The 26,835-nt window shown below is 41.7% G+C and overlaps 2 protein-coding genes across 4 annotated transcripts in view; one reads left to right on the forward strand and one right to left on the reverse strand.

The window, feature by feature from the left end:
- The window catches only part of LOC127619784 (serine/threonine-protein phosphatase 6 regulatory ankyrin repeat subunit A-like), a 42,397-nt gene that overhangs the window by 7,919 nt on the left and 7,643 nt on the right, over positions 1-26,835 (reverse strand). The window contains exons 4-28 of one of the 2 annotated variants that reach the window (XM_052092765.1): positions 26,729-26,799; positions 26,292-26,492; positions 26,050-26,137; positions 24,437-24,579; positions 21,602-21,814; positions 20,856-20,934; positions 20,663-20,777; positions 20,323-20,405; positions 20,115-20,178; positions 19,934-20,002; positions 19,503-19,643; positions 15,892-16,003; positions 15,780-15,806; positions 14,171-14,245; positions 11,260-11,461; positions 11,017-11,104; positions 10,769-10,886; positions 10,071-10,290; positions 9,890-9,977; positions 7,497-7,580; positions 7,262-7,407; positions 7,036-7,118; positions 6,880-6,962; positions 6,710-6,801; positions 5,055-5,344 (exon numbers count right to left, since the gene is read on the reverse strand). In XM_052092765.1, coding sequence (XP_051948725.1) covers positions 5,055-5,344; positions 6,710-6,801; positions 6,880-6,962; positions 7,036-7,118; positions 7,262-7,407; positions 7,497-7,580; positions 9,890-9,977; positions 10,071-10,290; positions 10,769-10,886; positions 11,017-11,104; positions 11,260-11,461; positions 14,171-14,245; positions 15,780-15,806; positions 15,892-16,003; positions 19,503-19,643; positions 19,934-20,002; positions 20,115-20,178; positions 20,323-20,405; positions 20,663-20,777; positions 20,856-20,934; positions 21,602-21,814; positions 24,437-24,579; positions 26,050-26,137; positions 26,292-26,492; positions 26,729-26,799 — 2,975 coding nt within the window. Of the gene's footprint in view, positions 1-5,054; positions 5,345-6,709; positions 6,802-6,879; positions 6,963-7,035; positions 7,119-7,261; positions 7,408-7,496; positions 7,581-9,889; positions 9,978-10,070; positions 10,291-10,768; positions 10,887-11,016; positions 11,105-11,259; positions 11,462-14,170; positions 14,246-15,779; positions 15,807-15,891; positions 16,004-19,502; positions 19,644-19,933; positions 20,003-20,114; positions 20,179-20,322; positions 20,406-20,662; positions 20,778-20,855; positions 20,935-21,601; positions 21,815-24,436; positions 24,580-26,049; positions 26,138-26,291; positions 26,493-26,728; positions 26,800-26,835 lie in introns of those variants that run through there. The other variant, XM_052092766.1, reaches the window with a different exon arrangement.
- Positions 1,819-3,417, forward strand: LOC127619798 (ATP synthase subunit a-like). Of its 2 annotated transcripts, none has more exons than XM_052092789.1 (3): positions 1,819-2,422; positions 2,536-2,658; positions 3,152-3,417. In XM_052092789.1, exons 1-3 carry the CDS (start codon positions 1,819-1,821, stop codon positions 3,415-3,417), a joined length of 993 nt encoding a protein of 330 aa, XP_051948749.1. The 2 variants fall into 2 exon arrangements, with proteins under 2 accessions (XP_051948749.1, XP_051948750.1); XM_052092790.1 differs by having other exon boundaries at positions 2,536-2,656; positions 3,040-3,244.

The raw sequence follows: 26,835 nt of genomic DNA on the forward strand, positions 1-26,835 counted from the left end.
TTGCTAATAGTGCGTAGGGTACCAGTTCTCAACCCAGCATTTAGTTGGGAAGGAGTGGACGGTGTCAAGTGTACAATGTCACCATTTTCCGTTTAGAAAAGACTTAGAAAAGATGCAAACATGGCCTACAAGCAGCTTCGACCGAATACAAGGTGGTTTTGAGACTAAATATTGCCATAATGTACCTGATTGTGGAGAAAAAGTTTTAACAGAGAGCCCCCCCAACTTTTACCTCCATAATGATGTACCATAATTTCACTCTGGTATCTCTGCTGGGCATCGAAGGGAACCTCAGTGTTTTTAGTGGCTCCCTCTGCTGTTCCGGAGGTCAGTCGACACTGAGTTTTACACTCTAGGGGTATTCAACGGGCTCCACGTGGTACATGGGATGTTTGTGCCTTGGTCAAGTGCACAGGTCTGGAGCACAGCAGCTGCGGTGGAGCGATCGAACACACTCGTTTATGACTCGGCATGTATTTACAGGAATTCTGGGAAGCAGGATGACTTTGGAGATTCCAGATTATTCTGGCTGGGAGAGCAGAGACCGGTTTTTCATGAGCCGAATAGGATTGTCCTTCGGGATTGTTCACAAACGTCTGTGGGATACCGACTGTTGTACACTTGACATAATGGTAACACTTTACCACTTTAATCATGTCCAGTTATAATCTGATCTAATAATAATAATCTGAATAATTATAAATATTAAATATAATCGGAAGTGCAGAAATAGACTCAGTGGAAGCACATGGCAAAAAAGATTTATTATTTATAACTATTAATAATCTTAATGTACCAAAAAGGTCAGGTCAACACTTGATCTTTCCATTGTCTTTGAACTTATATAAAATAATCACACACACACAACCATTCAAATTCAGTCACACACATAAACACACATATTCACGGAGGTACAACAGGTCGAATGCTGCAATTCCTCATGATCACAGAGGAATAAATGCTCAGTTTGAACCCTGAAGGCATGTCTGTCTTTTTGCTCTTTATATTTTTATAATCAATAATTGATAATAATGCAAACCTAGGTTCAGTCTTCATGCACAAGCGGGGCTAAAAGTAAAGCTCCAGAAGAATTCTGCAGCTCTTGGTCCCCGTCGTCTTCAGTTTATCATGTCTCCTCACACTTTATGTAATGGGAATTATGGTTCCCCATCTGTCAAGATGAGTTAAATAGAAAACCAGGAGAATCTGGCTCTGAAATAATGTATGCTAGTGATGCTTGAACAAGTTTAAGAGTATAGTTCACCACAAAAATGTAAATATTGTCATTATTTTCTCACCCTGATGTTGTTCCAAACCAATCTGACTTTATGTGCAACAAACATTAATACAGTAAATGCACTCTTTTCCCTTTAGTCAAAGTCAAAGCAGATGCTGTCAAGCTCCACAAATGACCACTAAAGCACCATAAAAGTAGTCCATGCGACTCCTGCCCTATTTTCCAAGTCCTTCCTTCAGCCAGAGCGATGAAAAAGACAACAAAAGTTGTATGGACTACAAAAGGGATGCCAAACATCATTCATTTTTGTGAGCTTTGACACCTCACGCCATTGATTTCCATTGTGCCATATTTTATTAGAGAGCTACAGTGGAGGGGAGATTTTCAGTAAATAACTACATTCATTTCAGTCTGTTGCTCACACAAAGCTATCGTACATCATCAAAAGACTTCAAATAAAGCATACAAGTCATGGACAACTTTTGTGTGACATATTTGTCATTGTGGAACTTTTTGGTGCTATTTTGTATTTTTTTGTCATTGTGGAACTTTTTTGCACCTTTTTGTCATTCTTGGTCATTATGGAACTTTTACAGTGTATTATTTCATTCTGGAATTTTTTGGCGCTTTTTTGTATTTTTCAGAGGTTGTGGAAATTTTTGGTGCTTTTTTTGTCCTTCTTGGTCATTTTGCAACTTTTACAGTGTTTTTTTTTTTGTCATTGTGGAACTTTCTGGCGCTATTTTGTATTTTTTTGTCACTGTGGAACTTTTTTGCACCTTTTTGTCATTCTTAGTCATTATGGAACTTTTACAGTGTTTTTTTTTGTCATTGTGGAACTTTCTGGCGCTATTTTGTATTTTGTTGTCATTGTGGAACTTTTTGGTGCTTTTTTGTCCTTCTTGGTCATTTTGCAACTTTTACAGTGCTTTTTGTCATTGTGGAACTTCTTGGTGCTTTTTTGTAATTTTTTGAGATTGTGTAACTTTTTGTCATTCTTGGTCATTATGGAACTTTTAGTGTTTTTTGTCATTGTGGAACCTTTTTGCACCTTTTTGTCATTCTTGGTCATTATGGAACTTTTACAGTGTATTATTTCATTCTGGAATTTTTTGGCGCTTTTTTGTATTTTTCAGAGGTTGTGGAAATTTTTGGTGCTTTTTTTGTCCTTCTTGGTCATTTTGCAACTTTTACAGTGTTTTTTTTTTTTGTCATTGTGGAACTTTCTGGCGCTATTTTGTATTTTTTTGTCACTGTGGAACTTTTTTGCACCTTTTTGTCATTCTTAGTCATTATGGAACTTTTACAGTGTTTTTTTTTTGTCATTGTGGAACTTTCTGGCGCTATTTTGTATTTTTTTGTCACTGTGGAACTTTTTTGCACCTTTTTGTCATTCTTAGTCATTATGGAACTTTTACAGTGTTTTTTTTTGTCATTGTGGAACTTTCTGGCGCTATTTTGTATTTTGTTGTCATTGTGGAACTTTTTGGTGCTTTTTTGTCCTTCTTGGTCATTTTGCAACTTTTACAGTGCTTTTTGTCATTGTGGAACTTCTTGGTGCTTTTTTGTAATTTTTTGAGATTGTGTAACTTTTTGTCATTCTTGGTCATTATGGAACTTTTAGTGTTTTTTGTCATTGTGGAACCTTTTTGCACCTTTTTGTCATTCTTAGTCATTATGGAACTTTTACAGTGTTTTTTTTTTGTCATTGCTGAACTTTCTGAGCTATTTTGTATTTTTTTGTCACTGTGGAACTTTTTTGCACCTTTTTGTCATTCTTAGTCATTATGGAACTTTTACAGTGTTTTTTTTTTTGTCATTGTGGAACTTTCTGGCGCTATTTTGTATTTTTTTGTCACTGTGGAACTTTTTTGCACCTTTTTGTCATTCTTAGTCATTATGGAACTTTTACAGTGTTTTTTTTTTTTGTCATTGTGGAACTTTCTGGCGCTATTTTGTATTTTTTTGTCATTGTGGAACTTTTTTGCACCTTTTTGTCATTCTTAGTCATTATGGAACTTTTACAGTGTTTTTTTTTTTGTCATTGTGGAACTTTCTGGCACTATTTTGTATTTTGTTGTCATTGTGGAACTTTTTGGTGCTTTTTTGTCCTTCTTGGTCATTTTGCAACTTTTACAGTGCTTTTTGTCATTGTGGAACTTCTTGGTGCTTTTTTGTAATTTTTTGAGATTGTGTAACTTTTTGTCATTCTTGGTCATTATGGAACTTTTAGTGTTTTTTGTCATTGTGGAACCTTTTGCCGCTATTATGTATTTTTTTTGAGATTGTGGAACTTTTGCTGCTTTTTTCAAAATTTTGGTAATTATGTAACTTTAACAGTATTTTTTCTGTCATTGCAGAACTTGTATGGCTTTTTATGTATTTTTTTGTCATTGTGCAACTTTTATTTTATAACTTTTATTATTACATTTCTTAGTGGGATTTTTTTGCCACTTTTTTTGGTCATTATTGAAATTTGACTGTGTTTTTTGTTATGTTTTTATAATTACGGAACTTTTATTGCTTTTTAATTTTCTGTAATTGTGACACAAACACAGTCGTTGAGAGTGAATACATAACACATTAACACAAATAACACTGAGAAAACAAAACAGTTTTAAGTTGAGATTTAAACTCAGATATAGAAGAGATGCTGCGAAGAGTCAGGGGGAGTGAATTGCATATATTGTGTGCTACTACGCTGAATGATCTAACACCCATAGTAGAGAGGCGAGATCTAGGGACAGAAAGGGGTCCGGACCCACAAGACCTGAGCGAGCGAATCGGGTTATAGTGGAGAAGCAATTCACTAAGATAGCGAGGTCCCAGACCATGAAGTGATTTAAATGTAAGCAGGATTATTTTATATTTGATGCGAAACGAAACTGGTAACCAGTGAAGTTCAAACAGGAATATGAGCTGAGCGCTTGTGTAAGAACTCAAGCAGCAGAATGTTGAATATATTGCAACATAGCAATAGAGTTAGCAGGTAAACCAATGAAGAGGGCATTACAATAGTGAAGACGTGAGGATATAAATGCATAATATGAGCTTCAAAAGTGTGGGATCAAAGATGAAAACTAAATTTTTTACAGAAATGGATGGTTTAATGAAAGTGCCATCAATATCACAACTATAGTGTTAGTGTTCCAATAATAACGATCTCTGTTTTACCCATGTTCAATTTTAGGAAGTTGGAGTTGACCCAAAGGCAGTATATATATATATAATGAATAGTAGAGGTCCAAGAACTGATCCCTGAGGCACACCTAATTTCAGGGAGACATTAGGCAACTGATAATCCTACATTGAAATGTAAAACTGTCCATCCGTGAGGTATGAAGAACGCCAGAACATTCATGGAGCTTTTTGAAGTTTTTGTCATCTTTATCGCACTTCTTTTTTGTCATTTTGGGATATTAAAAAAGTTATGGTGCTTTTTTGTCATTTTGGACATACCCATTTACCCATTCACTTTCATTACATGGAAAAAAAAAGTAGCATGAACATTCTGCCCAACATCTCCTTTTGTGTTCCTCGGGAGAAAGCAATACAGGTTTGGAACAACATGAGGATGAGTAAATAATGGCAGCATTTTCATTTTAGGATTTAACGTTCATTTAAACATTGCTATTGTAGAGAAAAAAACAGAAACCAGATCGGTATCCTGCTCAAGCCGAAAATGCAGCTTCCAGTTTTTCCCGCTCATTCCTGAGACTTTGGCCACACGGACCATAAAGGAACAACCCAAATAATTAGAGTCACCATTTGCAGGGGCCGTTATCTTAAGACACTGGGGCGGAACAGGGTCGTGCCGTCAGTACGTTTCCGAGTCTGAATCATTGAGTTCGTCATCAGGGACGATGAGCCCGTCCTCGCGCCCCACGCTGTTGAAGTTACGATAGGGGACGTGCTCAGACCGCAGCATGGGTAATGGGTCAAAGGTCACAGTCTTAGACTGGCAGGAGTAGTGGTTAATGGAGGCAAACGTGAGGCTCGACATGGTGCCAGTACTGCTGGGAGAAACAGGCAACATGGTGGCGAGTATCAGCGCCAAACAGTCGGCCACGTCTTTGTTCGGGGCGCAAGCCAAAGCTGGAGTGTAACCTGTGAGATGGGAGACATTTAATTAAAGGGATAGTACACATTTAATTTATGTCATCATTTACTCACCCTCATGTTGCTCCAAACACATGACATAGTTTCAACACAAAAGAAGTTTTGAAGAATGTCCTGGTCATTTTCTGGTAGCACCAAGTTTTCATTTGTTAACATTATTTAATGCATTAGGTGTCATAAAGGAACAATGAACAATCTTGTGGCAGGGCAGAGGGCAGGGTCGTGATTCTACACACCCGGTCCCGTATCAGGCTAATCAAGCCTCCGAGAGGGATAAAGGCCGAATGCGGAGGATTGTGCGGGAGAGAGAGATCGTTTACGGACATGTCCGTCATGTGTGTGTTGTTGTCTTTTAAGTTTATAATTAAAATATTGTTTATATTGACAAGCCGGTTCTCGCCTCCTCCTTTCCATTGACTGCTTTGCACTGGTGCCGAAACCCGGGAAGGAGGAGGGATACGCCGTAGTAGAGTTCTCGCCACTACCGTCCACACCAACGGAGCAGCCGGTGCCATCTGCCGGGGGACGAGGAGCCTGGCCATCTGGAAGCGGAGGACGGCCGCCGACTGCAAGGGGAGAAGGGGCTCTTAACCGACCGCCTGGAGCGGTCAGGGCCGCTGGAGTCCCCTACCAGTCGCTGAAACGTGGGTCTGAGACCGCCGACTGCGAGCGGGGAGGGGCTCGCTGCCGACCACCTGGAGCGGGAGAACCGCTGCCAGGGGCGGAGAAGACCCCTTCTGTTCCCCAAGAACGCGGCGGGGCGTTCCGTCCGCTAGGGGCTGGAGGACTGCCTCCGATCCGTCCGGAGAGGCGCGGCTGTCATCCGTTAGAGGGTGGAGGAGTGGCCGAGGAACAAGCTACGGCGTATCAGAGAACTCGCGAGTAAGTGTTTTTTTTCCATCTCTCTCTCACTGCCGATCCGCGTTGGCCTTTTCCCTCTCGTTTACATTTTACAGTGTCTTTTTGGAGGGGTACTACACTGTTACAGGAAGTAACAAAAAGAAGGTAGAAACACCATAAAAAGTATTTTAAAAGTAGTCCATACAACTCAGGGTTGTTTCAGACCATTCTGGCGCCCTAGGCGAGCCAGATCCCTATTGCTGTTTGGGGGGGTGGATGTTTGGAGTGCGTTGCGGCTGCCTCCTCTTTGGCGTCACCCCAGCAGGTGGTGCCCTAGGTGACCGCCTAGTTCGCCTATGCCTAGAAACGGCCCTGATACAACTAAGCTGTGGTCTATTCCTCACATAAAGCTGTTATGCTCAAGTGTTTCGTTGGATGGGTGAAACAAATATTTGCTATTTGACTCAGTTTTGATTTGATTAATTTAATTTTCAGTTAACTGTACATGCTCACCGTCTTCATCCACGGCGAGAACGCTGGCTCCTTTACCCAACAGCTCCTGCACGACCACCGTCAGACCGCTCCGAGCCGCGATGTGCAAAGGCCTGAGAGACAAGACTTGAGCTGATGATAAGGACAGTTTATGTTGACGGCAAACACATGCACGAGGAGATCAGACTTACGTCTGCAGGGCTGCGTTTGTGGAATTGATGAGATTTCGATCTGTGATTTTCTCGAGAATTAACAAGGCACCAGTTTCATGCCCCTAAAACACAATAAAACAGAGATGTCTGTTGTACAGATAACATTGTATTGAAGAATAGCAGCAGTGTTTGTACCTTGCTGCAGGCGAGATGCAGTGCTGTGTTATTGTTGGCGTCCTGTATTGTGAGGTCTGCTTTTGCACTGCTCATCAAAACCTCTGGACACACAAAACATCCCGTCATCAAATTAAAACGGCCGACAATAAACAGTAAAGCACAGCGGATGTTAGCAGAGCGGTGTTTGGTGCCTTTTAGCATCTTTAGCCAATGCTGTTAGATTCACGGACACTTCTGGTCTCACCTACGGCATTAGTTTGGCCATTCTCAGCTGCCATCATGAGCGGCGTTTTGCCCAGAGCGTCGATGGAGTTCACCCGAGCGTTGTGACCCAGCAGAAGATTTAAGCACTCCACGTGATCCGTAAACGCAGCGGCATGAAGGGGTGTTCTAACAGAGACGCAACATAATCTCTCAAGAACAAAACAAATACTGAGCAGTTCTAGAAGACTGAACCCAAAAGGAAACCTCGTTCTTACCTGGACTGCAAGTCTGTGGCATTTACGATCGCTGGACCCAATGTTTCAATCAGCGTCTCTGCTGTGGACTCGTTATGGTTAATTCTGAAAGAACAGAGATAAGGGAGAGATTTGACATTTTCATGAAAACACCTTTTAGTCTGGAATTAAAAATATATTCTGCAATCTGGAAAACATCAGTATTGGGACAGCGATTATTTTAAATTTTTTTTATTATTCTCCAATTTTCTCCCCAATTTGTAACGGCCAATTCCCAAAGTCCTCGTGGTGCCGTAGTGAATCGCCTCAATCCGGGTGGCGGAGGATGAATCTCAGTTGCCTCCGCGTCTGAGACCATCAATCCACACATCTTATCATGTGCCTTGTTGAGCACGTTACCGCGGAGACGTAGCGCGTGTGGAGGCTTCACGCTATTCTCCGCGGCATCCATGCACAACTCCCCACGCGCCCCACCGAGAGCGAAAACCACATTATAGTGACCACGAGGAGGTTACCCCATGTGACGCTACCCTCCCTAGCAACCGGGCCAATTTGGTTGCTTAGGAGACCTGACTGGAGTCACTCAGGACACCCTGAATTCGAACTCCAGGTGTGGTAGTCAACGTCTTTACTAGCTGAGCTACCCAGGCCCCGGGACAGCGATTTCTAATTATCTGAAATGAATATAATAATAATAGTATATATATATATATATATACACACAAATTGTACATAAATGCCAAATTATGCTTTTAAAGTTCTTTGGTAAAAATGCAAAGTAGAATTTTCTTGATTTTAACACTTGTTATAGATTTAATATCGAGGTAAATTTATAAAGTCTTCAGAAAGTTGAAAAATTGTGGCAAATGTAATCTTTCAGCACAACTAAAATGCAGGAAAACGGCAATATTAAGCAACAACAAAGAACCTTAAAGTTAATATAAATTAATTATAGAGCGCAACACTGCCTGACCACTTTTTTTTAGCCTTCTTGGTTTCAAAGTTTTTCCACATTGGTGGCGTAGTGACTCGCCTCAATCCGGGTGGCGGAGGACAAATCTCAGTTGCCTCCACGTCTGAGACCGTCAATCCGCGCATCTTATCATGTGACTTGTTGAGCGCGTTACCACGGAGACGTAGTGCGTGTGGAGGCTTCACGCTATTCTCCACAGCATCCACGCACAACTCACCACGCGCCCCACCGAGAGCGAGAACCACATTATAGCGACCACGAGGAGGTTACCCCATGTGACTCTACCCGTCTTAGCAACAGGGCCAATTTGGTTGCTAAGGAGACCTGGCTGGAGTCACTCAGCACACCCTGGATTCAAAACTCGCGACTCCAGGGGTGATAGTCAGCGTCAATACTCGCTGAGATACCCAGGACAGCAAATCTTTATTATTATATGAATAAATAAATAATAATAATAGAAAAAAAAAATATATATATATATATATATATATATATATATATATATATATATACAAATTGCACATAAATGCCAAATTATGCTTTTAAAGTTCTTTGGTAAAAATGCAAATTAGAATTTTCTTGATTTTAACACTTTTTATAGATTTAATATCGAGGTAAATTTACAGAACATTTTTAAATTGTGGCAAATGTAATCTTTCAGCTAAAATGCAATAAAATGTCAATATTAAGCAACAACAAAGAACCTTAAAGTTAAAATAAATAAATAAATAAATTATAGAGCGCAACACTGCCCGACCACTTTTTTAGTCGTCTTGGTTTCAAAGTTTTTCCCCATTATTTTTTTCCATAGAGATTTCATAAAATCCTTCATAAGATTTGTAAGCCATCAACTAAATCAACCAAATCAACCAAATCAACCAGCTCCGAGGTGAATCACAACATCACAAACTTTGATTCTGAAGCAAAAAAAGTAAAATCAGATAAAATGATAAAACGTACAAGACTGTTTACGAAACGTCTTTAATGAGGGAATGATCTACAGTCCCATGAAGCATTGCAAATGACGTAATCAAATTAAAAATGATGGAAACGTTTGAAACTATTGATTTTAAGAAACAATATATTTTAATTTTATATTTTAAAATATCCCTAAACATTTAAATATATAAGTAGTTTAAAGGGTGAAGGGAGAGCGACTCAATTGCGTAATTCACAGTGTGTCATGAGAGTGGGCGGTTGCTGCAGAGCTCTTTTGGCACACTTTGTTGGTCGCAGCTCTCTGATTGGTGGATCTCTCTTCAGGATTATGGGTAGTGTAGTCCTTCATCAGGAATTCCACTATTAAATGTGCCATGGAAAAAATGTATGGGATTTTTACTTCCGGAAAACAGACTGTTGCGCTCTCACTAGAATAAAAAAATCATACTATTGGACAAAATATTCCACTAATTGAAAAATCACCCATAAGTTGTTTTCTTACACAGCACAGTGAAGCGGACTGAAGGAGTTTCCATCCATCTTGTGAAGGACGTCCTGTTCTACGAGCAGCTCTACACATGTGTCATGACCTGTGATTGACAGACAAACAAAACAATATGAGAATATTATTAAAAGTGCATTTATTTTAAATTTAGGAGTAATTGTATGAACTACATCAGTACCGTTGTAACACGCCCAGTGTAGAGGTGTGTAGCCACAGTTGTCCTTGAGTGACGGGACGGTCTTCAGGGACTGGACTGCTTTCAAAAGGGCCCGCAAGACACCCTTGTGCCCACAAGCAGCTGCAAGGTGCAGAGGAGAGCGCCCCCTACTGTCCTGCACCAACACACTGGATCTGTGCTGCAGCAGAGCCTCAACACACGACTCATGACCCATTACTGCCTGCAACACACAAAGATCCCCCATTTAGCCTTAACAGACTGTAGGGGAAAGAGCGAGCACCTATGAAGGTGGGGAGGGGGTGGCCAGCACCACGCCGGACCGCCTTTGTCTCCCCAGTGGCGATGTTTACACACCGCACCAGGTACTCATTTTAGGCTGAGTCGACCTAGGAGAGGCCCGGGACCGGTTCAGATAATCGTCACTGGTGTTGGCCATGAGTGGGAATCGAACTCAGGTCGCCAGGTTCATAGCGTAGCGCTAACCGCTACACTACCGCAACACACACACACACACACGCACACGCACACGCACACGCACACACATTACATAACTATTTAAATACCTGATAATTCCCTTGATGAAATGTGATCAAAAGTGGTCACCTGGAGACGCATTTGAGATGCATGGTGCATGTAAACCATGATCTATCTCACCTGATCTCTCAAGACGAATATGAGTGTGTTTGTGTGTGACTGACCCCGCGATGGAGCGCCGTCCTGCTCCATTTATCTCTGGCCTCCACACTGGCTCCTTTACTCAACAGAAGATACACACAATCAGTGTGTCCACCCAGAACTGCCAACATCAGAGGAGTCCTAACAACACACACACAATTATATTCAACATAATAGCTAACAGATAGACTCCTCCACTGAGTGTGTGTGTGTGTGTGTGTGTGTGTGTGTGTGTGTGTGTGTGTGTGTGTGTGTGTGTGTGGAAACTCACTGCCCCTTTCCGTCACGTATATTGACGGCTGTGTGCTGATCGGTGTTATTGAGAAGCAGAGCCAGACAATCAGAGTGACCGTTTATTGCTGCAAACACACAATACACAGCAACTTTATGTAAACAAATCGGCATTATTCGCCCAGCTGATGATGATCAGAATAAAGTCTGGTCCACATTGAAGATTATTCAGTGTACATGGCTTTTTGTGCATGTGTGTGTGTGTGTGTGTGTGTGTGTTCACCCGCAGTGTGTATAGGGCTTCTCTTGTGTGTGTAGTCCTTCAGCAGCACAGAAGCTCCCTGATTGATCAGAACATCCACACACTCCACGTGACCCTTAAACGAAGCGAGACTCAGGGCGGTGTGACCCTGAGGTGTCCTCACATCTAGATCCAACAAAGACTGAACAAGAAACTCAAGAGCATGATGGTGCCCGTGATATGCCTGCAAACATTCAATGATTTGAGTTTTAGAATCAGTCTTTAAAAAACAGCTAAAGACAAATATTTTCCTATACACTCATAATATATATATATATATATATATTTATATAAACTGGCAGCCAAAAGTTGAAATAATGTTCAGATTTTGCTCTAATGGAAAGAAATTGGTACTTTTATTCACCAAAGTGGCATTCAACTGATCACAATGTATCGTCAGGACATTACTAACGTGAAACACGTGCAGCAATGACAGCTTTACAGATCCTTGTTATTCTAGAGGTTAGTTTGTCCAGATACTCAGGTGACCTTTGACCCCACACTTCCTGTAGTACTTGCCATAGATGTGTCTGTCTTGTCGGGCACTTCTCACACACCTTACAGTCTAACTGATCCCACAAAAGCTCAATGGGGTTAAGATCCGTAACACTCTTTTCCAATTATCTGTTGTCCAATGTCTGTGTTTCTTTGCCCACTAGAATCTTTTCTTCTTGTTTTTCTGTTTCAAAAGTGTCTTTTTCTTTCCAGTTCTTCCCATAAGTCCTCCTGAGTCTTCTCTTTACTGTTGTACATGAAACTGGTGTTGAGCGGGTAGAATTCAATGAAGCTGTCAGCGGAGGACATGTGAGGCGTCTATTTCTCAAACTAGAGACTCTGATGTACTTCTCCTCTTGTTTAGTTGTACATCTGGTCTTCCACATCTCTTTCTGTCCTTGTTAGAGACAGTTGTACTTTATCTTTAAAGACTGTAGTTATACCTTTAGATGAAATCTGCAGTTTTTGGGCAATTTCAAGCATTGTAAAGCCATCATTCCTCAAAACAATGATTGCTTGATGAGTTTCTAGAGAAAGTTGTTTATTTTTTTGCCATTTTTTGTCCTAATATTGACCTTCAGACATGCCAGTCTGTTGCATACTGTCGCAACTCAAAAACAATGTTAAGCTTCATTTAATGAACCAACTGTAGCTTTCAACTGTTTGATATAATGTCAAGTTATTTTCTAGTACCCAATTAGCAATTCAGTATGATTACTGAGATCTTACTCTCCCACCCTCTGGTCGCTGGGCATCACAGGAACTGTGCTTGACTGGTTTAATTCCTATCTCTCAGGCAGGTCCTTCAAGGTAGCCTGGAGTGGTGTCCAAGTCACATCAGCTACTTACTGGGGTACCGCAGGGCTCAGTGCTTGGACCACTTATCTTCTCTATAATACACAACATCACTGGGACCCATCACTCAGGCACATGGTTTCTCTTACCACTGCTATGCTGATGACACGCAAACTCTACTTGTCTTTCCAGCCCAAAGACTGCTCGAATCACTGCCTGTCTGGCAGACATCTTAGCCTGGATGAAGGAACACCACTTACAACTCAACCCAGCCAAGACTGAACTCCTGGTCTTTCTAGCCAACCCTGCTGTTGAACACAACATCACCGTGCAGCTGGGTTCAACTACAGTAACGCCTTTCAAAACGGTCAGAAATCTAGGGATAACCATCGATAACAAACTACATTTTACCACATCTCAAAGACCACAAGATCATGTAGATTTACACTCTACAATATAGATAGATAAGACCCTTACTCTCTGAACATGCCACACAACTGCTCGTTCAGTCACTTGTCATAACTAGACTGGACTACTGTAACGCTCTCATTACAGGCCTCCCTGCATGTGCAATTAGACCTCTGCAAATGATCCAGAATGCAGCAGCACGTCTGGTCTTTAATGAGCCAAAGATACCACATGTTACATGACTCTTTGTCTCTCTCCACTGGCTGCCGGTTGACGCACGCATCAAGTTCAAGGCCCTGATGCTGGCATACAAACAGTCACTGGGTCTGCTCCAGCACACCTAAAATAATTTCTGCAGAGCTACACGCCCACTAGAAGCCAGCGGTCGGCTAAGAAACGTCACCTTGTTGTACCAGCACAAAGAGGCACCAAAACACATTCCCGGACTTTCGGCTTCATCATACCACATTGGTGGAATGACCTTCCCAACTCCATCCGTGAAGTTGACTCTCTGTACATCAGTAATGACCTGAATATACATTGTGATCAGCTGAATGCCACTTTGGTGAATTAAAGTACCAATTTCCTTCTGAAACAGTAAAATCTGTACATTATACCAAACGTTTGGTCACCATTGCATATTTATTTATTATTCTTGTTGCACTCTAATCTGTCTTGGTTGGTACTATTCTGATGCAAATGAAACTTTGTAAATCAGCACTTTTCGTACTAGTCTCCTAAGATGAATCGCTAATGTTGTATTAATCGTCTTGTGTTTGTCGCTTTGGATAAAAGCATCTGCCAAATGAATAAATATAAATGGAAAGTTAGTAGCAGCAAGTGAAGATGCGCACGCAGCCATATTCAATTGGATCTCCCCTAAATGCAACGGTTAATGCAATGCATTTATTTTTCAATTAGTACAATTCAACATGCTTTTTTGTGCCAAACACATTTATCATTAATTTACTTGCATACATCCATTTAAAAATAGCACATAAAAACAAAGCAAATGTCTCTTGGACCAGACCAAACTGAAGTGGACCAGACTGATGCTTACAGTCAAAAGTCCCGCTATGTGAGACTACACTCATCATACAGTAGCTGTATATTAAAAGATGTTAACATATGCTCTACCATCTACAGAACAGATTTATTCCTATCACACAGACAGAGATCTGGAGTTTAAACTCACTGCTAAGTGTAAAGGGCTGATGGGAGGCTGGACATCTGTGTCGTTTAAGATGCCTGATGCAGAGGTGTTCAATAGCTGAAAACACACACACACACACACACACACACACACAAACATAAACACACACACACACACACACACACACACACAAACAAACAAACACACACACAAACAAACATAAACACACACACACACACAAACAAACAAACACACACACAAACAAACACAAACATAAACACACACACAAACACACACAAACAAACATAAACACACACACAAACAAACACAAACATAAACACACACACAAACACACACAAACAAACATAAACACACACACAAACAAACATAAACACACACACAAACACACACAACAAACATAAACACACACACATAAACACACACACAAACACACACAAACAAACAAACACACACACAAACAAACATAAACACACACACACACACAAACAAACAAACACAAACATAAACACACACACAAACACACACAAACAAACATAAACACACACACACAAACAAACATAAACACACACACAAACAAACATAAACACACACACACAAACACACACAACAAACATAAACACACACACATAAACACACACACAAACACACACAAACAAACATAAACACACACACAAACAAACACAAACATAAACACACACACAAACACACACAAACAAACATAAACACACACACAAACAAACATAAACACACACACACAAACACACACAACAAACATAAACACACACACATAAACACACACACAAACAAACAAACACACACACAAACAAACATAAACACACACACACACACACAAACAAACAAACACACACACAAACAAACACAAACATAAACACACACACAAACACACACAAACAAACATAAACACACACACAAACAAACATAAACACACACACACACACACACACACACACACACACACAAACATAAACACACACACACACACACACACACACACACACACACACAAACAAACACACACACAAACAAACATAAACACACACACACACACACACAAACAAACAAACACACACACAAACAAACACAAACATAAACACACACACAAACACACACAAACAAACATAAACACACACACAAACAAACATAAACACACACACACAAACACACACAACAAACATAAACACACACACATAAACACACACACAAACACACACAAACAAACATAAACACACACACAAACAAACACACGCACACAAACACACACACACAAACATAAACACACACACAAAAACACAAACAAACATAAACACACACACATAAACACACACACACACAAACACACACAAACAAACAAACAAACATAAACACACACACATACAAACACACGCACACAAACACACACACACACACATTAACATAAACGCACATAAACACATAAACACATAAACACAAACACACACACAAAATAATCATTACTATTTTACAGAGCCAGAAGTTTTCATTTTATTAAATGTATTCAACACCGTCCCTACAGAGGGCAGCAGTGGTCTGGTGTACTATTTAAGAGGGTCAGCGTGCACAGAAAACCAGAGAGACAAATGTATGTACTCACAACACCTAATGGAGTTTCATTGGCAATCTGCAAAATAAAACCCAGAGCTGAAGTGAAAGAAGTTCAGAGGAGACTCACTGTAAGTGTTGATGTATTTAGGTGACATACTGACCAGTTCCAGACTGAGTCTGTGTCCGTACGCGGAGGCGTAGTGAACCGCGCTGTATCCGTCTTTATCCCTGAGAGCTGGATTTGCATCATTCCTCAACAGATACTCCACACACCTCACACACACGCCAGAGAAACACACCGTAGGAGTCAAAACACACACAATCGATAGGTTTGGAATGAGCACCTTCTGTTTAAGAATGTATGCATGCACAGTGAGCACAGAATCAGAATTTTCTTTATGCACTGAATAGCCGGATGATCTTCTACATTTGTCAAAATGTATGCAGATCGATGTATCGGTTTAACCGATTAATCTGTGCCGATAGGAACTATCAGTTATCTGCAAACATCTACGCAAATTTGCTAATGTGTTTTTGTTTTTTATTCCTCTGTGGCCAGCTGGAGGAATCTATAGTTAAAACGACTTGGTTCTACAACATAGCCACAGCCTGGTTAATATTTCTGGTTATTATTGGAGTTTTAGGTTGAACAATAAGCTGCATCTGGGGGGTTTTTCATATTGGACTTTTCTTGCCTCTTTGTCTGTGCCATTATCCATTTCTAAAGCCTGTGCATCACTAACATAATCAACATTTTGCAGAAAATCCTGTTCTCTGCAATGTACTAGGTGACTGCTGCCACCTGGTGGATGTTTCTGGGTGTTTCTCCATGGTAAAAAAAAATATATTTTTTTTAAATCCAAAAATGTCTGCTTTCATATTGCGTGCACTCGTTTTTTTTTGTGTGTGTGAAATCTTTGCTGATGGTAAATGGTCTGCACATATAGCACCTTTTTAACCTTAACGGTATTCAAAGCACTTTACACTGTGACTCATTCACACACACACATTCACACTCAATGGCCGCAGAGCTGCAATGCAAGGTGCTAGTCTGCCATTGGGAGCAACTTGGGGTTCTGTGTCTTGCCCAAGGACACTTCGGCATGTGGAGTCATGTGGGCCGGGATTCGAACCACCAATCCTGCAATTAGTGGCCAACCCGCACTACCAACTGAGCCTCAGCCGTCCCACTTTAAATCAAGTAAAAATGACAGTGATAATTATATTGTTACGCTCTCTCTTTCCTAGCATTTGTCCCGCATAGGTGCAGGGTCCGCTTCATGATAGTCTTACAATGTCATCTTACCATACAAGCTATTATGAGGTCATCTTACCCTACACGCTATTATGATGTCATCTTACCCTACAAGCTATTATGATGTCATCTTACCCTACAAGCTATTATGATGTCATCTTACCATACAAGCTATTATGATGTCATCTTACCATACAAGCTATTATGAGGTCATCTTACCCTACAAGCTATTATGATGTCATCTTACCCTACAAGCTATTATGATGTCATCTTACCATACAAGCTATTATGATGTCATCTTACCATACAAGCTATTATGAGGTCATCTTACCATACAAGCTATTTTGAGGTCATCTTACCATACAAGCTATTATGATGTCATCTTACCATACAAGCTATTATGATGTCATCTTACCATACAAGCTATTATGATGTCATCTTACCATACAAGCTATTATGAGGTCATCTTACCATACAAGCTATTATGAGGTCATCTTACCATACAAGCTATTATGATGTCATCTTACCCTACAAGCTATTATGATGTCATCTTACCCTACAAGCTATTATGATGTCATCTTACCATACAAGCTATTATGATGTCATCTTACCATACAAGCTATTATGATGTCATCTTACCATATATTATGAGGTCATCTTACCATGCAAGCTATTATGATGTCATCTTACCATACAAGCTATTATGAGGTCATCTTACCATACAAACTATTATGATGTCATCTTACCCTACAAGCTATTATGATGTCATCTTACCATACAAGCTATTATGAGGTCATCTTACCATTCAAGCTATTATGCGGTCATCTTACCATACAAGCTATTATGATGTCATCTTACCATACAAGCTATTATGATGTCATCTTACCCTACAAGCTATTATGAGGTCATCTTACCATACAAGCTATTATGATGTCATCTTACCATACAAGCTATTATGATGTCATCTTACCATATATTATGAGGTCATCTTACCATGCAAGCTATTATGATGTCATCTTACCATACAAGCTATTATGAGGTCATCTTACCATACAAACTATTATGATGTCATCTTACCCTACAAGCTATTAAGATGTCATCTTACCATACAAGCTATTATGAGGTCATCTTACCATTCAAGCTATTATGCGGTCATCTTACCATACAAGCTATTATGATGTCATCTTACCATACAAGCTATTATGAGGTCATCTTACCCTACAAGCTATTATGATGTCATCTTACCCTACAAGCTATTATGATGTCATCTTACCATACAAGCTATTATGAGGTCATCTTACCATACAAGCTATTATGATGTCATCTTACCATACAAGCTATTATGATGTCATCTTACCCTACAAGCTATTATGATGTCATCTTACCATACAAGCTATTATGATGTCATCTTACCATACAAGCTATTATGATATCATCTTACCATACAAGCTATTATGATGTCATCTTACCCTACAAGCTATTATCTTACCCTACAAGCTATTATGATGTCATCTTACCCTACAAGCTATTATGATATCATCTTACCATACAAGCTATTATGATGTCATCTTACCCTACAAGCTATTATGATGTCATCTTACCATACAAGCTATTATGAGGTCATCTTACCATACAAGCTATTATGATGTCATCTTACCCTACAAGCTATTATGATGTCATCTTACCATACAAGCTATTATGAGGTCATCTTACCATACAAGCTATTATGATGTCATCTTACCCTACAAGCTATTATGATGTCATCTTACCATACAAACTATTATGAGGTAATCTTACCATACAAGCTATTATGATGTCATCTTACCATACAAGCTATTATGATGTCATCTTACCCTACAAGCTATTATGATGTCATCTTACCATACAAGCTATTATGATGTCATCTTACCATACAAACTATTATGAGGTAATCTTACCATACAAGCTATTATGATGTCATCTTACCATACAAGCTATTATGATGTCATCTTACCATACAAGCTATTATGATGTCATCTTACCATACAAGCTATTATGATGTCATCTTACCATACAAGCTATTATGATGTCATGTTACCATACAAGCTATTATGAGGTCATCTTACCATACAAGCTATTATGATGTCATCTTACCATACAAGCTATTATGATGTCATCTTACTGTAAGTTCCTGAGACCCAGTGAAAAATGTAAAAAAAAAAATATTTTTATAGTTCGTCTAATGGTGCTAAAAATTCACAAATGTGAATATTCAGACAATTCTTCCATATGTAACAAGCCTTGGTCACCCCGCTCCGAAATGGACTCGAATCGGCGTCTCCGACGTGGGAGGCGGGTGCTCTAAAAAGGAGGCTAAAGGCTACAGCATTTAGCGTCAGTCGCTAGTGCACCTCTTGAGGTCAGGAGAGCGAGGTTTATACACATTGCACAGCTCTCTATCAGCTGGCCACCATTACACGTATGTCAGGCTTTACCGGCTTAAAGACTGAAATTCCAAGATGTATCTCTCTGACTCACTTTCCGTCTGCGTCGGCTGCAGCAGTGTAGTGCAGTGGACCGCAGCCTCTGATGTCTCGCTCGTTCACACTGGCACCAGAACCAACCAGCGCAAACAAACACTGATAGTTACAATTAGCTGCAGCGTAATGCAGCGGTGTCCTGACAGAGAGAGAGAGAGAGAGAGAGAAAGGCAAAGGCAAAACGCAGTAACTACACATTTATCAAAGTTGATTTATCAGGTCTCAGACTGTGATCTGTCCTGTAACAGATCAGTTTGACTCACAGTTTTAGTGGAGCTACATTTTGCCTTTTGTAGGGCAGTATAAGCATCCAGGAATATTTAGGAACATCTATATACCAGGCCACTTTAATGACATCATCTGACGGCAAGACTGCAAATACTATTTTAGGTTCGTTCTTGTAGCGGATATCGGCGCTCTGAAACTCACCTCCCAAATTGGTCTTTCTTGTTAAAATCTGCCCCAGTGTTGAGCAACAGATTAAGACATTCAAGGTTCCTTCAGAAAGAGGGAAAGAGATAATGAACAAGGAGAGTTACTGATGGAGTTACAGCCAGACCACATGGGGGAGCTGATGTCCCGATCAGAGACTAGCGGCACTATAACTTACCCTCCTGCTGCTGCCGCATGCAAACACGTCCTATCGAAATTATCCGGCGTGTCAACGTCAAAACCTGAGTCAACACAACCAGATAATCATCATATCACTTAGCTTTACATTTGCTTTACCCTTATCAACAGAGGTGCACATGTCCGGTCTAAATTTATAGCCTTTACATAAAATAATGGCACAGTAGTCTCCATGCAAGTGTGTTTACCTGAGGAGAGCAGTTTCCGGCAGCAGTCTGAAAAGCCGCTCAGCGCCGCCAGATGCAGCGGAAACATGCCGTGGATGCCCCGCCTACAAGGGAGGAGCCACAGTCACATGATCAGCAGGTGTGCATTCTCTGGAAGGGGCCGTTTACACGTTTAACTTGACATGGACACTTAAAAACGCACACGTGAGACACTGAAAAATCAGTGAGACAACTCAACGGCGAAAGGCATCCGTCTGATGCACGTGCTCATTGATTAACTATTAAAAAAACAGCGCAGATGGAATGCAAGAGTGTGTCCTGTGTGAACGGCTCTAAACATACTGTACGTCCTGTCACTCACTTGGCAGTGTCCGCACCATTCATTAAGAGAGTGTTGATGAGCAGCTCATGGCCGTAACGAGCCGCTATATGAAGCGGAGAATTACCGTTCTCGTCCACACAGTCGATCTCTGCTCCTACAGATGAGAGAGGAAAGGATGAGTTAAAAAACAAAGAGTTTGGAAAACAGCAGATGAGCAGAAAGACACACTCACCGTTCTGAATAACAGCTTGTGATCGAGAGTATCGCCCGTGAATGGCCGCCATGTGGAGAGGAGTTTTACCATCTTTACTCTGGAGGTGAGCACACAAATCATGTTATTAACACGCGTATCGGGTGGTTTGTTTCACCCCTTTTTCTCACCAATTCGGAATGCCCAATTCCCAATGCACACTAAGTCCTTGGGTGGCGGAGGATGAATCTCAGTAGCCTCCGCGTCTGAGACCGTCAATCCGTGCATCTTATCACGTGGCTTATTGAGCGCGTTACCACAGAGATGTAGCGCGTGTGGAGGCTTCACGCTATTCTCCGCGGCATCCACGCACAACTCACCACGTGCCCCACTAAGAGCGAGAACCACATTATAACCACATCGTTGTGCATGACACAGCGGAGACTCACAGCATGTGGAGACTCATGCTACTCTCCGCGATCCACACACAACTCACCACACGCCTCATTGAGAGCGAGAATCCCTAATCGCAACCACGAGGAGATTACCCCATGTGACTCTACCCTCCCTAGCAACCGGGCCAATTTGGTTGCTTAGGAGACCTGGCTGGAGTCACTCATCACGCCCTGGATTCGAACTCGCGACTCCATGTGTGGTAGTCAGCGTCTTTACTCGCTGAGATACCCAGGCCCCCTGTCTCAGTTGTTCAGATTAATGTGCACTGATGAATTTTCACAATAAGACCAGGGACATGTTAACTTCATGTTGTTTGAAAAAACCTTGCTGACCTTACTGTTGACATTGGCGCCGTTGGCCACAAGCAGCTCGAGGCAGAGCGCCCCCTGGCGGGAGGTGGTGGTAAAGTGCAACGGGGTGAAGCCTTTCTCATTCACTTGATTGACATCAGCTCCTGCTTCTATCAGTTTGTTCACCACAACATCCTGCCCGTTATAACACGCCAAATGCAGAGGAGTGTTTCCATACGCATTCGGCTCGTTAATCTAAAGAAAAAGAGACACATTGTTTGGCACGTTGTTCTTTAGTTCAATTGCAGTATACAGTCGCATTATCCTTTTGTAGCCAATCACGTAATCAATATATGGTAAATGGTCTGCACTTATATAGCGCTTTTTCCAACCTCAGAGGTTACCAAAAGCGCTTTACACTCTGTCCCAATCACCCATTCACACACACACTCACACACCAATGACGGCAGAGCTGCATGCAAGGCGCTAGCCTGCCAATGGGAGCAACTTGGGGTTCAGTGTCTTTCCCAAGGATACTTCGGCATGTGGAGTCATGTGGGCCGGGAATGAAGTTTGATTAGCAAATATTAGAAAAGTCATAACACCTCTTCTCAAAAAGCTGCATGATTTTGGGCACCATTCATGTCCGTTACACAAATTGTGTGGTACTAGTTACACGCAAGTTAAGTTTAATAGTTTTAACTGGGGCTTGATGGGGAAATTGGAGTAAGATGAAGCTGTGGGTAAGTTGAGCCACCCCTTGTATTTAGGCAACTGTACATATTCTTTTTTTTCCCCTTTTTCTCCCCAATTTTGAATGCCCAATTCCCAAAGCGCTCTAAGTCCTCGTGGTGGCGGAGGATGAATATCAGTTGCCTCTGTGTCTTAGACTGTCAATCCGCACATCTTATTACGTGGCTTGCTGTGCGCGTTACCGCGGAGACGTAGTGTGTGTGGAGGCTTCACGTTATTCTCCACGGCATCCACGCACAACTCACCACACGCCCCATCGAGAGCGAGAACCACATTATAGCGATCACGAGGAGTTTACCCCATGTGACTCTACCCTCCCTAGCAACCGGGCCAATTTGGTTGCTTAGGAGACCTGACTGGAGTCACTCAGCACACCCTGGATTCAAACTCACGACACCAGCGATGATAGTCAACGTCTTTACTCGCTGAGATACCCAGACCCCCTAACTGTACATATTCTTGGTCATGTGACCTTGTAAGCAGGAAGTCTTCATCATTTCTATCTGGCCATGAAGAGGAGAAGCACATGGGGAGAGGTAAGTGTGTTTTTGTACAAAAAAAGGGATTTTTTTTTTATTGGCTCAAGAAAACATTTTTACATTAGAGGTTTAATGACTAAAATGTATTGAAGCACAAAATTAAATATCATGTATGTTGGTGTACCCAGCATGATTTGATTATTAGCCCTGACGTACTTAGCTAGGTGCCTTTTTCCAAAATGGTCAGTATGGGCCAAAATGAACAAAAGTTGAGCCACTGGTTATTAATAATAAAAATAATAAATTTATTTTGAAACAAATTTGAATAACTTGTTTTCCTGCAAAAGACTATTTACTGTATTTACAGTATGTGATAGATTCAAATCATTCATTAATAAATTAATAAATAAATAAATACAATTATTGATTAAAGAAAAGAAAAAAAAACAAAGAAAGAATTTCTGGAATTTTATTATATTCAAATGGTCAACTTACCCCCAGATGGCTCATCTTACCCAACCGACCAGGAGCAACTAAACCCTAAAATGTTTGTGGCTCATTTTTATAGTATCAAGTAATAACAGACACTTTAAAATACATTTATTTTCATTTCTGTCTAATTTTTCCTTGTATAGAAGACAACATCTAGTATGTAAAAATCACCTCATCTTATCCAACTCTCCCTTATTTAAGGCATGCTAGCTAAGAAGGCTAATCGTTTAGCTTGCTAATTGTATGCTATCTAAAAAAACGAATAGAACAAAGCTTCATTTGACTATTTGATGCTTTGGTTACTGAATATCATGTTGTAACGGTTCATGGATGGACGGGAAACTGGCTGAACAGTAAACAAAGTTTTAATGTCAAACTTAACTTAAAGCAAACAAACAAACAAACAAACAAACAAAACACACAGGCAACACGGCTACGTGCATCTCTCTCTCTCTCTCTCTCTCTCAAACTGGCGCCTCAGGCTCCCCTTTATCTCCCTCTCCCACTGATCAGCTGATTCAGCGCCGGCCGTGCATCATCACGGCCCGGCCATGTCCTCCTCCTCGTCACACTCCTCCCTGCCCCATTCAGGCTGGGGTGCCACCGGTCTGACCAGATCCCCCAATCTCTGGAGAGGAGATGCTGCCCTTCCGGCCAATCTGTCAGCCGGTGGTCCACCCCGCCTCCTGTGAACCTGGGGGAGAAACGAGGGGTGGCATGGGGAAAGGGTGAGCAGAGACACACAGAGAGAGAGAGAGAAGAACTTGCTCGCCGGCTCCCGGATGCCCTGTCGCCCGGTCTTCAATCGCTCCTCCGCCGGCGGATGGCAGCGAATCCTCCGGCCCCTGGCAGACGGAACCGCTCCTCCCCTTTCTTTGGTGGATGGCAGCGGCGAGGACTTCACGACAGCGCATCCCTCCTCCCTCCCAGGCTTCGGCACCACTGTAACAATTCAAGGATGGGCAAGGAGGAGGTGGGAACCGGCTGAACAGTAAACAGAGGTTTAATATCAAACTTAAGCGTGCGTCTCTCTCTCTCTCTCGAACTGGCGATGCACGTGATCATGTGATGACCCATACCAGCAGCTTGTGATGTAAACGGACAGGGAAAGGGGTGGGTCTGTGTGCTTATTTTGTGGGCGGGGCTGACTTACATTGACACCCAGTTTCAGCAGGTAATTTACCACGTTGATCATTCCACTGGAGGCAGCAGCATGAAGAGGAGTGTAAGATTTCTTATCTGTACAGCAAACCTCAGCACCACGAGACACCAGCAACTTCATCACCTCTAGATGACCTGAGAGACAGAGAGAAAGACAGACAGGAGAGAGTGAGACAAGAAGAAAGAGAAGAGAAAACACAAATTCAAATGTGAATAGAAGATGAGACAAACGTGACAAACAAGGTAATAGAGCACAACAGGGCCATTCTGGTTCTGGCAGGATTTTTTCCTGTTAATCTTTTTCACAGGCTTTTCATAAAATCTTACATAAAAGAGTTGTACGCCATGAACCAAACCAACCAGCTCCGAGGTAAATCACAACATTACAAACTTTGATTTGAGATACAAGACTGTGAACTTAACGTCTTCAATGAGGGAATGAACTACAATCCCATGAAGCATTGCAAACTAAAAATGCTAACAGGGGTCTGGGTATCTCAGCGAGTATTGACGCTGGCTATCACCCCTGGAGTCGTGAGTTCGAATCCAGGGCATGCTGAGTGACTCCAGCAAGGTCTCCTAAGCAACCACATTGGCCCGGTTACTAGGGAGGGTAGAGTCACATGGGGTAACCTCCTCGTGGTGGTGATTAGTGGTTCTCGCTCTCAGTGGGACGTGTGGTGAGTTGTGTGTGGATCGCGGACAGTAGCATGAGCCTCCAAATGCTGTGAGTCTCCGCTGTGTCATGCACAACGAGTCACGTGATAAGAGTCGCAGATTGACGGTCTCAGAAGCGGAGGCAACGGAGACTTGTCCTCCGCCACCCGGATTGAGGCGAGTAACCGCGCCACCACGAGGACCAACTAAGTAGTGGGAATTGGGCGTTCCAAATTGGGAGAAAATGGGAGAAAAAAATACATTACAATTTCCCCCAAACTGCACGAAGTTACAGGATCTTCTCACTGGATGGTAGCTGCCCAGGTAGGTGAAGGAATCAACAGCATCTATTATATTGGTGCGGTTGATGGCATTTGTTGGCGGTGGTCGGGATCTGGGTCTAACGCAATGAATTTGGATTTTGCCGGGCTCTGTCGATCATAGCTTGCATATCAGTTGTTGTTTCGGCTAATAGGGCTACGTCATCGGCAAAGGTTCGGTCGGTTAAAGGCGTTTGATACGGGTGCAGAGAGATGCCCTCTGACTTATCGTCAAGTGCGTTTCGGAGTATGGCGTCAATGCAAATATTGAAGAGGCATGGGGATAAGATTCCGCCCTGTCTCACTCCACTTGCAATGATGAAAGTTTTTCCCATTTCTCCATCGACACGAATCAGGCTTTGAGTATCAGCGTACATTATTGAACCAATTTTTCGGGGATTCCAATAGCCCTTAGGAGCTCCCATATGCCACCCCTATGGACACTATCAAAGGCTGCTGTGAAATCTAGGAATGCCTCGATGGTGGGTTGGCGAAATTGGTGCCTCTGCTCGAGTATCTGCCTGATATTCTGACTTATTAGTTAGAATCAAGACAATATGAGTTCAGGCTGTCTGTCTGAGAGCATTTTTTAATTTGTCCTGATGTTGAGGATGTCGGAGAGTTTTACCCATGTAAGCGGCCCAGTGGACAGCTCGTCTGTCCTTCTTATCAAACGCGTTGATGTTTGAGCCTCTGGACACCAGCAGCTGAACCATCTGAAATGACCGGAGCGTACAAACCAGAGATCATCAATACAACTTCTTAACGACCAAATAAACAATCTCCTGGTATGACAGACAGTACATGCTGATGTGTCTGTCCCATCACATAAAAACTGTCTCCCTGACAGCAAGAAATCATGTGTCTGACCTCTAGGTGGCCGCTGAAGGCGGCGTGGTGCAAAGCTGTACGTCCAGCACGGTCTGGCACGTTGACGTTGCTTAGCAATGGGAGTAACGCCTCGGCACACCATACCGCCTTATTGGACGCGGCCATGTGCAGCGGCATCTGCCCATTTTTATCCTGCGCATTGACATCTGCCGAGTGCTTCAACAACATCTTTACAGCCTCCTAATTACGCAAACAAAACAAGGACATTAATATGTGCACTCATCCGTAACTTTATAACATCAGAAAAGTTGCAAAAATTCAGAACTTTTCTTAACTTGTATTGAACTCCTTTAAACGACCATGAAGTCGCCTCCAAAATATACAAATATACAGAACAGGACAAAAAACCTCTGAATGTATTTGTTTGGCCATATTGGATTGTTCTGACAAGGAGGAAGTATGTGTTGGTGTCGTACCTCACTACAGGAAGCTACTGCCCGATGAAGAGGAGTGAGCATGTTGTTATCTTTGGCATTTACTCTCGCCCCTGAGAGAGAAACCGAAAGATGTGTGAGTAAATTAT

Source organism: Xyrauchen texanus, chromosome 26, assembly GCF_025860055.1.
Source record: "Xyrauchen texanus isolate HMW12.3.18 chromosome 26, RBS_HiC_50CHRs, whole genome shotgun sequence".
In the NCBI taxonomy this organism is placed as follows: Eukaryota; Metazoa; Chordata; class Actinopteri; order Cypriniformes; family Catostomidae; genus Xyrauchen; species Xyrauchen texanus.

Coding starts and splice junctions, on each gene's coding strand:
- LOC127619798 (XM_052092789.1), top strand. CDS start 1,819: ATGGAACTTTTACAGTGTATTATTTCATTCTGGAATTTTTTGGCGCTT. Junction 2,423..2,535: donor GTCCTTCTTGGTCATTTTGC/AACTTTTACAGT, acceptor TAGTCATTATGG/AACTTTTACAGTGTTTTTTT. Junction 2,659..3,151: donor CATTATGGAACTTTTACAGT/GTTTTTTTTTGT, acceptor GAACTTTTACAG/TGTTTTTTTTTTTTGTCATT.